Source organism: Gracilinanus agilis, chromosome 4 (assembly GCF_016433145.1).
Source record: "Gracilinanus agilis isolate LMUSP501 chromosome 4, AgileGrace, whole genome shotgun sequence".
Lineage (NCBI taxonomy): Eukaryota > Metazoa > Chordata > Mammalia > Didelphimorphia > Didelphidae > Gracilinanus > Gracilinanus agilis.
In genome coordinates, this window is record NC_058133.1 from 521,708,234 (window position 1) to 521,718,714 (window position 10,481).

General features: G+C 61.6%; 1 protein-coding gene across 1 annotated transcript in view; it reads right to left on the reverse strand.

Moving 5' to 3' along the window:
* Window positions 1-2,934: 2,934 nt before the first annotated feature.
* COL18A1 (collagen type XVIII alpha 1 chain) overlaps window positions 2,935-10,481 on the reverse strand; it is a 16,764-nt gene continuing 9,217 nt past the window's right edge. Inside the window, exons 3-9 of the mRNA XM_044675707.1 lie at window positions 9,919-10,018; window positions 6,987-7,154; window positions 6,457-6,609; window positions 6,206-6,269; window positions 5,429-5,633; window positions 3,365-3,624; window positions 2,935-3,157 (exon numbers count right to left, since the gene is read on the reverse strand). Of these exons, the coding sequence (XP_044531642.1) occupies window positions 2,935-3,157; window positions 3,365-3,624; window positions 5,429-5,633; window positions 6,206-6,269; window positions 6,457-6,609; window positions 6,987-7,154; window positions 9,919-10,018 (1,173 nt within the window). The remainder of the gene's footprint in view (window positions 3,158-3,364; window positions 3,625-5,428; window positions 5,634-6,205; window positions 6,270-6,456; window positions 6,610-6,986; window positions 7,155-9,918; window positions 10,019-10,481) is intronic.

The window sequence follows — 10,481 nt, forward strand, 5'->3', positions numbered from 1 at the left end:
CCTGGAGGGGGGTCCTGGGATACATGGGGGGCTCCCAGGGCTGGGCACAAGGAGGGATTCTGCCTGGGCACCCCCTGTGCTGGGCATGGGTGGGGGAGGGTGAATATCTGGTGCCTGCACCCTCCGAGGTTCTGGTGGGGCCCACCAGTGCGGCTCCCAGAGAGCTCTGAAGGCCGAAGGTCCGTCTGGCTGATGCTCGCTTCTCCCCATTCCCCTGACTGCGTCCTTGTGGCCTCTGAGTGCCCCGGCCTCTGGGCAGCGCCTGGGTGCAGGACACAGGAGAGAAGGCCTGCTGAGAGGAGAGCCAAGAGCTCGGGCTCACCAGGGACTCGTGTACAGCCTCCTTAACTGCTCATAGACACGGCCCTGGCCCTTTCGGACCTGGATGACCAGGCCCTGTGCTCAGTAAGAAGAGCTTGATGGCCTTCAAGGTATTCTGTGTCCTCCTCTAGGAAGGCCCCAGGCCTTCAGCTGCTCTTATTCTGACATAAAAATCAAGCAACAGATAGTGCTGGTTCCACCGGGGATACCGAGGAACGTGAGCTGCACGCACATACACATGCACACGTATATGTTCTATTGCTGGTCTCAAAGCTCGGAGGGGCTGTATTCAAGTCCTGCCTTTGCCCCACCCTTCCTAGCCAGAAGTCACAGAGAGGCGCCCACCAGCGCCGGAGGAGGGGCTTCCTCCCTCAGGAGTTCCTTCTGGCAAAGAAGCCTCCGGTTACTCCGTGGGCCTGTGACTGCCAGCCACCAGCAAGGGACAGATTTCCTGGAAAGGTGGCATGAAGGCAGCTGGAGCTTCGTTCTGTTGAGGCTCCCTCTGGGGGGGCTCCTGTCGTTCTCGCGGGGCCATGGGGGGCCTCAGCCTGGAAAAGAGAAGGCTGGGGGGAGCGGGGGGGGGGGTGAGAGCCATCTCCGAGCCAGTGACGCCAGCCATGAGGAAGATTTGCGGCGACCAGAGAAGTTGTTGGGCCAGAAATCAGGAGATGCTCATTAGGGAGTTGCCCAGGAGGGTCTCCTCCTGGCAGATGTGGGCATGGTCTGGCGGGGGACTGTGTTGTCAGACACCCCCTTCCCTCTCTCACACTCAGAGGCCCAGAACCCCCTGCCGGGGCCCTCTTGCACCTTCTTACGGCCCCTCCCCAGCTGGCCCCAAAGGCTGGTCCGGCTCGGGCCACAAGAGACTCTGGCAGATGCCCCGGGGACGGCCCCGGATGCCCTTCGGGGGACGGAGCAGCCCAGGGCCAGCAGGGAAGGTGCTGGATGGCGAGCTCCCCCCGAGCTCCAGCATGAGAGGGTCACTTTAAGAGCTGCCAGCGGGCAGACAAGCCAGGAGCCGGGCAGGAGGAGACGCCAGTGGCGCCAGCCGGCCCACATTTCTAACAAATGGAGGCTGTACAAAAGTGTAATCAGTTAATGGACTCCAGGCCGTGACATGGCATTAAATCAGCGGCCGGGCAGGGGCGGCAGTGCAGCTTCTCCACATGAAATATGAACCGGCTCGGGAGAGGCAGCCGATCGATAGCCAGGAATAGACGTGGCTCGGCTCGAGCTTTATCACGGGGTCACCCGGGATTTATCGGGCCTGCAGCAGGGGTGGGGAGGCGGCCGGCTTGGTGGCCACATCTGGGTGGGGCTAGACCGTGTCCAGACCACTGGTCAGCCTCGGAGGAATTAGACTCAGGGCCCTGCAGGCCTGGAAAAACCTGGCCAATCGCATCGAGTCAGCTCCAGCGTCCACAGCGCCCAGGCCCGGCCAGTGGACCAAGCACAGCCTGCCTTGGCCCGGCGGCACTTTGGCCTTAACCACACAGGAGCCAAGGGAAATGCCGGGGGCTCCATGGACCGCCCACCACCCCAGAGTGGCCGATTCCCTCTGGTGGCCCATCGTGCACCCTCTAAGCCTTGGCCTGGCGCAGACGATGGCGCCAATGATGGGGCTGAGGATGGGACGCCCGTGTTCATTGGGCACCTCATGGCCCCCATCCAACCCCGCCAGACCTTCCTGGCCTTTGGCTTTGCCATTGTTCTCCACCTTCCCTGCAGCCCCCCGTAAGCTCCAGCTCCAGGACTCAATAGGGAAGGCTCGTTTGGCCCTTCGATGCTCCCTAGCGTGGCTCCTGCCTGCCCTTCCTCACTGCCCTCCGTGCCCTTCACAATCAGGGCTGAGGGCCCCGCACTCTTCCTCAGGCCAAAGCTCCATCTGCCAGCTGTGGGCTTCCTCTCTCCTCCGTGCGCCCAGAGGCCTGTAAGAAAGCTCAAGCCTCACCTTCCTCAGCGGCCCCCTCCCCCCTGAGTCAGACACGACTGAAAAACAACAACAGTTGGCAGCTGGCGGGGGCTCTAGCAGTTTGGGGGGCAGGAAAAGGCTTCATGCAGATGGTAGTGTCTGAGCTGCATCTTGAAGGAAGAGAGGGATCGTGTAAGGGAGGCATGAGGAGGGCATGGGGCACAGCCTGGGCAAAGGCCCAGAGGTGGGAGACGAGGCCATCGTGTGGGCCATAGAGAAGGGGAAGGAGAACGCCACCAAATGAGAAGTACCGAGAGGTGGGGACAAGGGCTACTCGCTTATTCCCCAACACCGGCGGGTGCTTCAGAACTTCTCATGGGAATTCCCGGTGGGCCGAGGGTCTCCCCAGTGCCCGCTCTGTTCACCAGTCAAGACGGCGCTACACCCAAACCTTCCCATGAGGGGGATCCTTAGCTGGGACCAGCCATCAGCTCCCACCGAGGAGATTCACCCAGTGGGCCGTGGGGCCTTTCCCGAGTTCTGTTTCATGGACGTTACTGCTGGCCATCACCTCCTCTCTTCCTTTTCTGGATGAGGAAACTGAGGCCCAGGAAGGGAAAGCGCCCTGCAAGCAGAGCAGAGCTCGCAGCCTCGGCGTCCGGGGCCTCCACTCCCCCCACAGCCCGCTCCCTCTCTGCCTCTTACTGAACGGCCAGCCGGCCTCCCTCTCCAGGCCCTCTGCAGGCATTCCTCAGGGGAGCCCGGAGTGGTCCAGGCGGCCCCGTGTCGTCCTCCATGGTCTTCTCCATCGCCCGGGGCTCGCCTGCCATCCCACCTCCCCAGAGGCCTGGCGCTCCCCGATTCCCAGCCATCTGAGCCTTGAGTTCGAGGCGCTTCCAGCCTGCTGATACAGGAAGGGGCAGCCTGAAAGGAGGCTGGCCACGATGGAGACACCAGAGAGGTCCAGGCCCAGCCCTCTGGCCAAGGCGGAGAAGGAGAGGACAGCTTCGAGCGGGCAGAACGAAGGGCAAGTTGATGAGAGACCTCTTGGGCCCGCAGCCCAGGATCTGCTCCGTCTCCCTCGGAGGTCAGCCAGGCAGGGAGGGCCTGCATTCGAGTCCAACCCCTCACCCCAAAGAGCCCTCCAGGCTTCCTCGAAGATGCAGCGTTCCACTCGCCTGCCTCCCTTTGGGCACAGAAGCCCAAGACGAGTTCTTGGGGGGCAGCTTAGGAGCCCTCAGAAAGGAAGACGAGCCGCCTCCAGGTGTGCCTGGACTCCTGGGGCCGGGGTGTGCCTGGCTGGCCCGAAGGGGGGCCCAGGAGCTCAGCAGATGCCTCCTGCCCAGCCTGGTTTCAGCCTTGTGAGCAGCGCAGAGACGCCGATGCTCCAGCTGGGGAGATCAGCATCCGGGCAAATGAACGGGTGGGTGGCACCAGGCCCAGGCCTCGGGGAGCAGGCCGTGATCGCGCCTCTAGTTCTGTGATTTCAGTGCTGCCTGCTTAGGACAACCACCCGGACGTCACCAGGAAGACCAGAGGGAGGTCAACAGCCGCCTCAGGGAGGTGACGGCCTTCCCTCGGGGCCTCCCTAGACACACACACACAGCCTGCTTCCCGGCCTGCCCAAGCCCACTCCTCACCCGCTCCAGCCACAAAGCTGCCTACTCCAGCGCCCTCAGTAGCTCCCCACTGCCTGGCCCCGTCTCCCTTTTGCCCCTCCAGCTTCATTTCCCGCCCCCTACCCCACTCCATGCACCGGCCCTCCGGGCAGTCCCTCGAATGTGCCCCCTCCTCGATTTTGCCTCTTTCCTTTTCAGCTAGGGCCGCTTGCTTTGCCAGGCTCCCCAGTGGTTAGCTCTCTCCTTCCTCTATTACCTTCGGGTTACTTAGCTGGGGGCACCCTGGACCCCGCAATCAGACAGGAGCTCCATCAGGGCAGGGCCGCGGGGTGGGGGGGAGCAGGCCACGGACCCCCCTTGTCTAGCATGGCCCAAGGGCATGAGCTGGGGAAAGCTCCCGCCAAGGGTGGGGACCCTGGAGGGGGACGTGAGTGCTGGCCTGCTCTGGGCAAGATCAGGGCTGACAGAGAGGAGAGCCTGGCTGTGCCAGGGAGCCTGCCGCTGCCGCCACTTTTCAGAGAAGGGCTGGGTGGCCCGGTGGTGGGCGCCCAAGTTCTGGCTCCTAGAAGTTCTGAGGGATCCAAACCAGCAAGCACTTCTCTGTGCTGGAGCTGGGGCTCCCGAGGAGGAAAGCGAAGGCCTGGCCTCCAGGAGCTTCCGTTCCCCTGTGGGGGGAGCCGGGGTCCCACGCACGAGTCTATAGGATAAGCCCCCTCCCCTCCTGGCCTCCCCCGAGCCTCCCCTCCGGGATGTCCTCCCTCCGGACTTGGGCCGACGGGCAGATCCTTGAGGCCAGAGCCCGGCTTGGAGGAGAGGCCATGGCCCAGGGGCCCTTGTCTTCTGGGGGGGGGCCAGTGACCCCAGGAATGGGGCATCCAGCAGCAGATTGTGCCTGAGCCCGCTAGGGCGGCCCTCCTGGAGCAAGTCAGCCAGGAGAGAAGGCGGCGGGCCAGCGAGCGTGGCAGGGCGGAAAGAACTTGGAAGCAGAAGGTCCGGGGCCAGGGGAAGGCCCTTTGGGAGGGGGGCCGGAGGGAAGAGAGAAGCCGGGAGAGGAGATGGGAGAGAGACTCAGAGAGAGGCAGAGGCAGAGGCAGAGACAGGCAGAGAGACAGGAGAGAAGCGTCAGGCCTGAAACACAACAACAGCCCTCCCAGGAGGAGGCTTTTTCTGATCACAACCTGGCCAGAGATTCCCCAACGGTGGGTGCCCCCCGGGGCTCCCCAGGAGGCCTGTGGCCTCCTGCAGTTCCCGGTCCTGCGCCCGCACCCCAAGGAAAGAAGGCTTTCTGCCCAGCCCTCCAGGTGCCGAGCCCGAGGCACAAGAGGGAGGCAGGGAGGCAGAACTAGGAGGACGGAGGTCGTGTGAGGGAGGAATGGCAGAGCCCAGATTTCCTTGGGGCCTCGATCAAGGCGATGACTGTCGAGTCTCCTCTCCCAGCCTCGGCTCCCTCATCTCTAAAATGGGGCCGTCGCTGTGAGATCCGATGAGCCAGGCGAGCGCCCGGAGCGCCTTGCAAGGCTGACGACCCTGCCCTGGTCGGGCTGTTTGAGGCCGGGCTGAGGAATGAGAGACGGACGCAGCCGGCGGAAGGGCCAGAGGAGAGGGCGCCCTCGGAGGACAGCTGCAGGGGCAGATTTCGCACCGTGGCCCCAGGCTGCCGGGGGCGTCGTGGATTCACATGGAAGCTCCCTGCGGCCTCCGCCTCGCGCTGCCACCACCCGCGCCCAGCCGGAGCAGCAGCGCCTTCACGGGAATTCTCGCCCGATTGTGTTCGAGAAGCTCTGGAAGCCCGGAGGGGAAGCGGGTGGAGAAACGGAGCTTCCTCGGGACACTTTAGGACATTTTCTCCCAAAACGTGGCCGTAAAGAGGACTCGCCTCGTGAATCAGGCAGAGGCCTCGGCTTTCCCGCGGGGGGAGCCGCTCAGCAGGGCCGAGGCGCCCCCCCAAGACCACAGACCGGCTAAGGAGAGGAGCCGAGCCAGGAGCCTGAGGCAAGAGCCCGGCTTCGGCCAAGGCTTCCTCCCTGCAGGCCTCACGGGCTCCTGGGGACGCCTGTTTGGCTCGAGGGGGCGGAATGGGCCTCGCCCTCTAAAGGCTAAGGTTCGGCCATAAAGCAGGGACTTTGCAGCACACACACGCACACACATGTGCACACACACGCAAACGTGCACACGCACACACGCAATGCCAAAACCTTGTCATTGTCCGAAGGGTCACTTTTCCATTCACACACAAAAGGGCGCAGACCTCAGGGCCTCGGCCCGGCCTCGTAGGCTTAGAACCCCCAAACTGAACAGAGGGGGGCCCTCACTGCCTTCCCCCCCAACCCCGGTAAAACTTTCCACCGTTCACGGAAGGGGGGACTTGGACGTCCCCACAGGCTCCTTGATCTCCCCGATGGGCGTCACGGCGTGTGCTGTTTAGTCGCCTCAGCCATGTCTGACTCTGGGACCCCATTCAGGGTTTTCTTAGCAAAGACGCCGGAGCACTTTGCCGATCCTTTCTGACCCATTTTACAGAGGAAGAACTGGGCCAAAAAGGATTAAGTGACTTATCCAGGGCCATACAGCTAGTTAAGTGTCTGAGTCTTCCTGGCTTCGTACCTGGATCTCTACCCGTTGGGCCACCTGGATAGATGCCCCATGATGGCACGGCCCCGTCATCACGCATCTCCCATAACACCGCCGCACTCCCAGCCAGCCCCACCCCAAAAGCCAAGAAGTTGAAGAGAGCCGAAAGAGACAAGGGGCCCCGGTCTGGCTAGGCAAACCCAGGACTTCAGGGCTGAGCAAGGGCAAGAGGAGAGGCTCCTCTCCCTCTCTGCCTGCTTTTACCTCATTTTAGGGGGCCCCCACAGAGCTAGACAAGGAGGGAACCCATTTGAGGTCTCCTCCAAGACACCCCAAGGGGAGCCACTGGCATGCGGGGGGCCCGGCTCGTGCTTCAGGCCTGGCGTTTTGGGGCCAGAGTCTAGAATTCCTGCAGACTACTGGAATCAAGCGTCGCACGGGCTTTGGGAGCTGGATGGGGCCACGTCGGCTCCTTTAAAGGCTTCCAGGAGGAGGAGTCGCTGGCCCTCACAGCCTGGCCTCTACCTTTCCTCAGCCTCCTAGGTTTGGAGCGGCCTCTGTACCGTGTGAGAGCCGGGGCTCAGCGCCACGCAGCAGACGTGCTATCTCGGCTTGCTCGCTGCCGTTGGTACTCTTCCGAGCCAAACACTCATGGCCGTCGTCGTCCGAGCACGTCGGTCCACTTCCGTGAAGAGCCACCCCGTTGTGGCCTGGTCCCGAGACGTGGGAAGCTGGCGAGGCCCGGGAAAAGGTGGGAACTCTGGTGGGGCGAACCCATCCCGTTTATCCCTCTCAAGGAAGGAGAGTGCGATGCTGCCTGCCGAGAGCTGGGCACCGAGATACAGAAGACAAGATGGTCCACGTGGGAGAACCAGGGGGAGCAACTGCTCAGCTCTTGGGCCCAGCAGCATCCGGGCACGCAGCCCCTAGAGGGAATGTGGGGCCCCCCAGGAGCTGATCATCTCTGCCGAACAGGCTCGAGGTGATGGCTAACAGCGCCATCTGGTGGTTAAATGGATGCTCCCTGCGACGGCACGCTTCCCAGTTCATCTGGCTACCTGTGAATCTCTCCCCCCACAGAATGTCAGCTTCTAGAGAGCAGACAGTGTTGCTTTTGTCCTCGTAACCCCAGCCCTTCCCACGGCTTCCCGAGGGTGGGAGGTGTTTAATAAACGGGCCGGCCAATGGCGCCATCTTTGTTGTCACCATCAAATGTGATGCCCCTAGAAGAGTGGCTGGGGGCAATGGCACAGGACGCCTGGCACTTTGCTTGCTCATTGGGTGAGGAGGGGCCTTTGTTCTTTAAAAAGACACATCACAATCCCAGCATCCACCTCTGGGAGAAGCAGGGAGGAGGGAGGGGTTTTTGTCCTCGGGGTGCCAGCCCTAGCAGAAGCTTCAGAACCTAGAACACTCTAGTGAACGGGGCAAACTGAAGGCCCCAAGGGCAGAGCACTTGTCACTCTTGTCTTGAAGCAGGTGGTCAGTCATAAACATTTATGAAGCCCCTACTGTGTGCCAGGCATCAGGCTAGCCCTGGGAACACAAAGAAGGCAAAAGAGCATCTCTGCCCGCAAGGAGCTCCCGGGCTAGTGAAGAGAGAACACACAAACAACGTGGGGGCAAACAAAGTATAGGAGAGATCAATGGAAAAGAATGGGCCTGGCACACAGTAGGCACTTAATAAAAGCATGTGGAATTGAGCTGGAGTGAAAATACAGATCTCCTCCATGGTATCCTTTGATCATGTTCTTTCCCATGAATGAATTTAACTCAACAAATTCTGTGTCTACACACAAAGCCCTGGGCTGGGCTTGGGGGAGGCAAAGGCAAAAATAAAGAAAAGTCTGCCCGCCTGCCCTGGAGGAGCTTACCTTCCAATGCCCACTTCTGCCCCTTGTTCTTTGGGTCCCATTCAAAGGGGAGTTTTCTGTGATCCAGAGCCACAGAGAAGCCCCCCCTTCCCCCAGGGCTGAGGGTGCCACGTTAGTCCCTCTGGGTCCCCCTGGAACCTTGCTCAGATGCCTCTGTGCTGCGTAGATGCCCCTGGCTCGAACACAGATTGCCGGGCTATTCAGGGCTCAAATAGGGTCCTGGAGATGGTGGTACCCTTAGCACACAGTATCTTGTGAGTGAAGGGCTCTCACTGACGATGGTCCTCTGAGCCTCTCATACATCCTATTTCTCTGACTTGGGGCAAGATTCTTTGATGTTCTGAAACTCAGTTTGCCCATCTGCGAAATGGAGACGATGCTTCTCAGATCTGGCTGTCAGACACTCCCAGGGGTGGGGGATCCATCCTAGAACAGGAGCTCTCTGCAGAGAGGCCAGTGCTGAGGGCCTGCTGGCTCGCCTTTGGTCCTTTCCCAGCCACAAGTCCCAGAAGGGGCACGTGGTGCCAGCAGCTTCTGGAGGGCAGGCTCTGCTCCCTGCCCATGGGGAGTTCTCCTTAGCTGAAGCTCACCAGTTTCCCTCATCCCTGCGGCTTTCCTCCCTCTTTAGAGTCTCTGACCTCCAGACTGGCCCGTGCCCAGGCCCAGGAGACAGATTCCATCATAACCCACTGAAGAAGATCCGTGGGATTTGCCACTGGGACAAGCTCTACCTAGGCAGGGAACCAGAGCTTCGTCCGAGGGCTCGAACATGCAGTGGGGCACGAGGCCTCTCGTCCAGGCCTGCCCCATCTAACACGACCCTCCCTCCCCTGGCTGTCTGACCCACACGCTATCCACAGGGGTCAGCCTCCCCGGTGGTAGCAGCACCAGACAGTGGGGAGGCTGGGCCTCTGCCTGCCCTGCCCTGGGTGACTGTACCTAATCGGAGTCACCAGCCTCAGTGAGACAGGGCAGAAGGCCCAGCTCCCCCTGGTTGGGGCAGGCTTCAGAGGCCCCTTCCTAGTGCCCGCGTGTCCCCAGTGCGAAGAGAAGGGGTCATGGCACGCCGCCACTGTGCTAGGGAAGAAAGTCTCTGTTTTTTCCTCATTAAAAGTCTTGCACCTGCAGAGCTCACGCACAGGCTAAATGAAGCCGGGTGTCACCCGACTGTGCCCAGCAGTGCCCTTGCAATCTTCCAATTATCCCTGCAAACCTGAATTACCGTTGATGCCCCGGGAGGATGCAAGCACGTGGCCAGGCCCATTGCGGGGAGTGGGGCGTTACACTGTCTGAATCGCCATCGTGCCCGAATCCTCGCTCCCTCGTGCCCCTGAGGCGCTCCTTTGGCGCGTCCCTTCCCAGCCTGGGCCCAGAGAAAGCCATCCGCAAGGGCAGTCACACGTGGGATGCAGGTGGGCTCAGGCCACGCAGAGGCGTCCACAGCACTTGTTTGCAGATCCTCGGGGCGCCCAACCCCGCACCAGACGCTGGACACAGAGAGACCACTGTGGAAACAGTCCAAGATCTCCGGGGCTTCCGTTCTGCTGGGGCAAATGGCGCCAGTGTGGAAGGAGAAACACGAGGCGGGGGAGGCCTGGGGCAAGGCGGGAGGCTTGGGCACTTCCAGGGGGCTTCCCAGAGATGTGGCTCAGGTGGTGAGCCTGGACGGGGCCAACCACGTTGTAGAGAACACCTAGACCTTCCCGAGAACGGGGACCTCTCTGGAGGGAGTCTGGAAGGGGATGGAGGCCAGGAAGGGGGAGTGCGCCTGGAGAGAGCCTTCTGCAGGCCAGGCATACTGCAGCAAGCCTGGAAGGCAAGTGCTTTGGTTCGCCCCATTTTCAGTTGAGGCAAGCAGAGATGAAATAACTTGCCCGGGGCCCCACGGCAAGCAGGGGTCTGAGGCTACATGTGAGCTCGGGCCTCTCTTCCTGACAAGGCGCAGGGCTCTACCCGCTCATCAGCTGCCCCCAACCAGCCATGTCAGACGGAGGAGTCGCATAGGGAGCCATGGTAGACTTGCGAGCAGGGCAGGTCGTGGTGAGATCCACGCTTCAGGAAGATGCCCTCGAGAAGACCCAGGTTCCAGGCAGGAGACCAACGAGGAGATGGTCAGTCGATGCCTGGAAAGGTGCCGAGCAAGGACACGTGTAAGAGATGTAATGGGGCAAAACTGGCACAAAT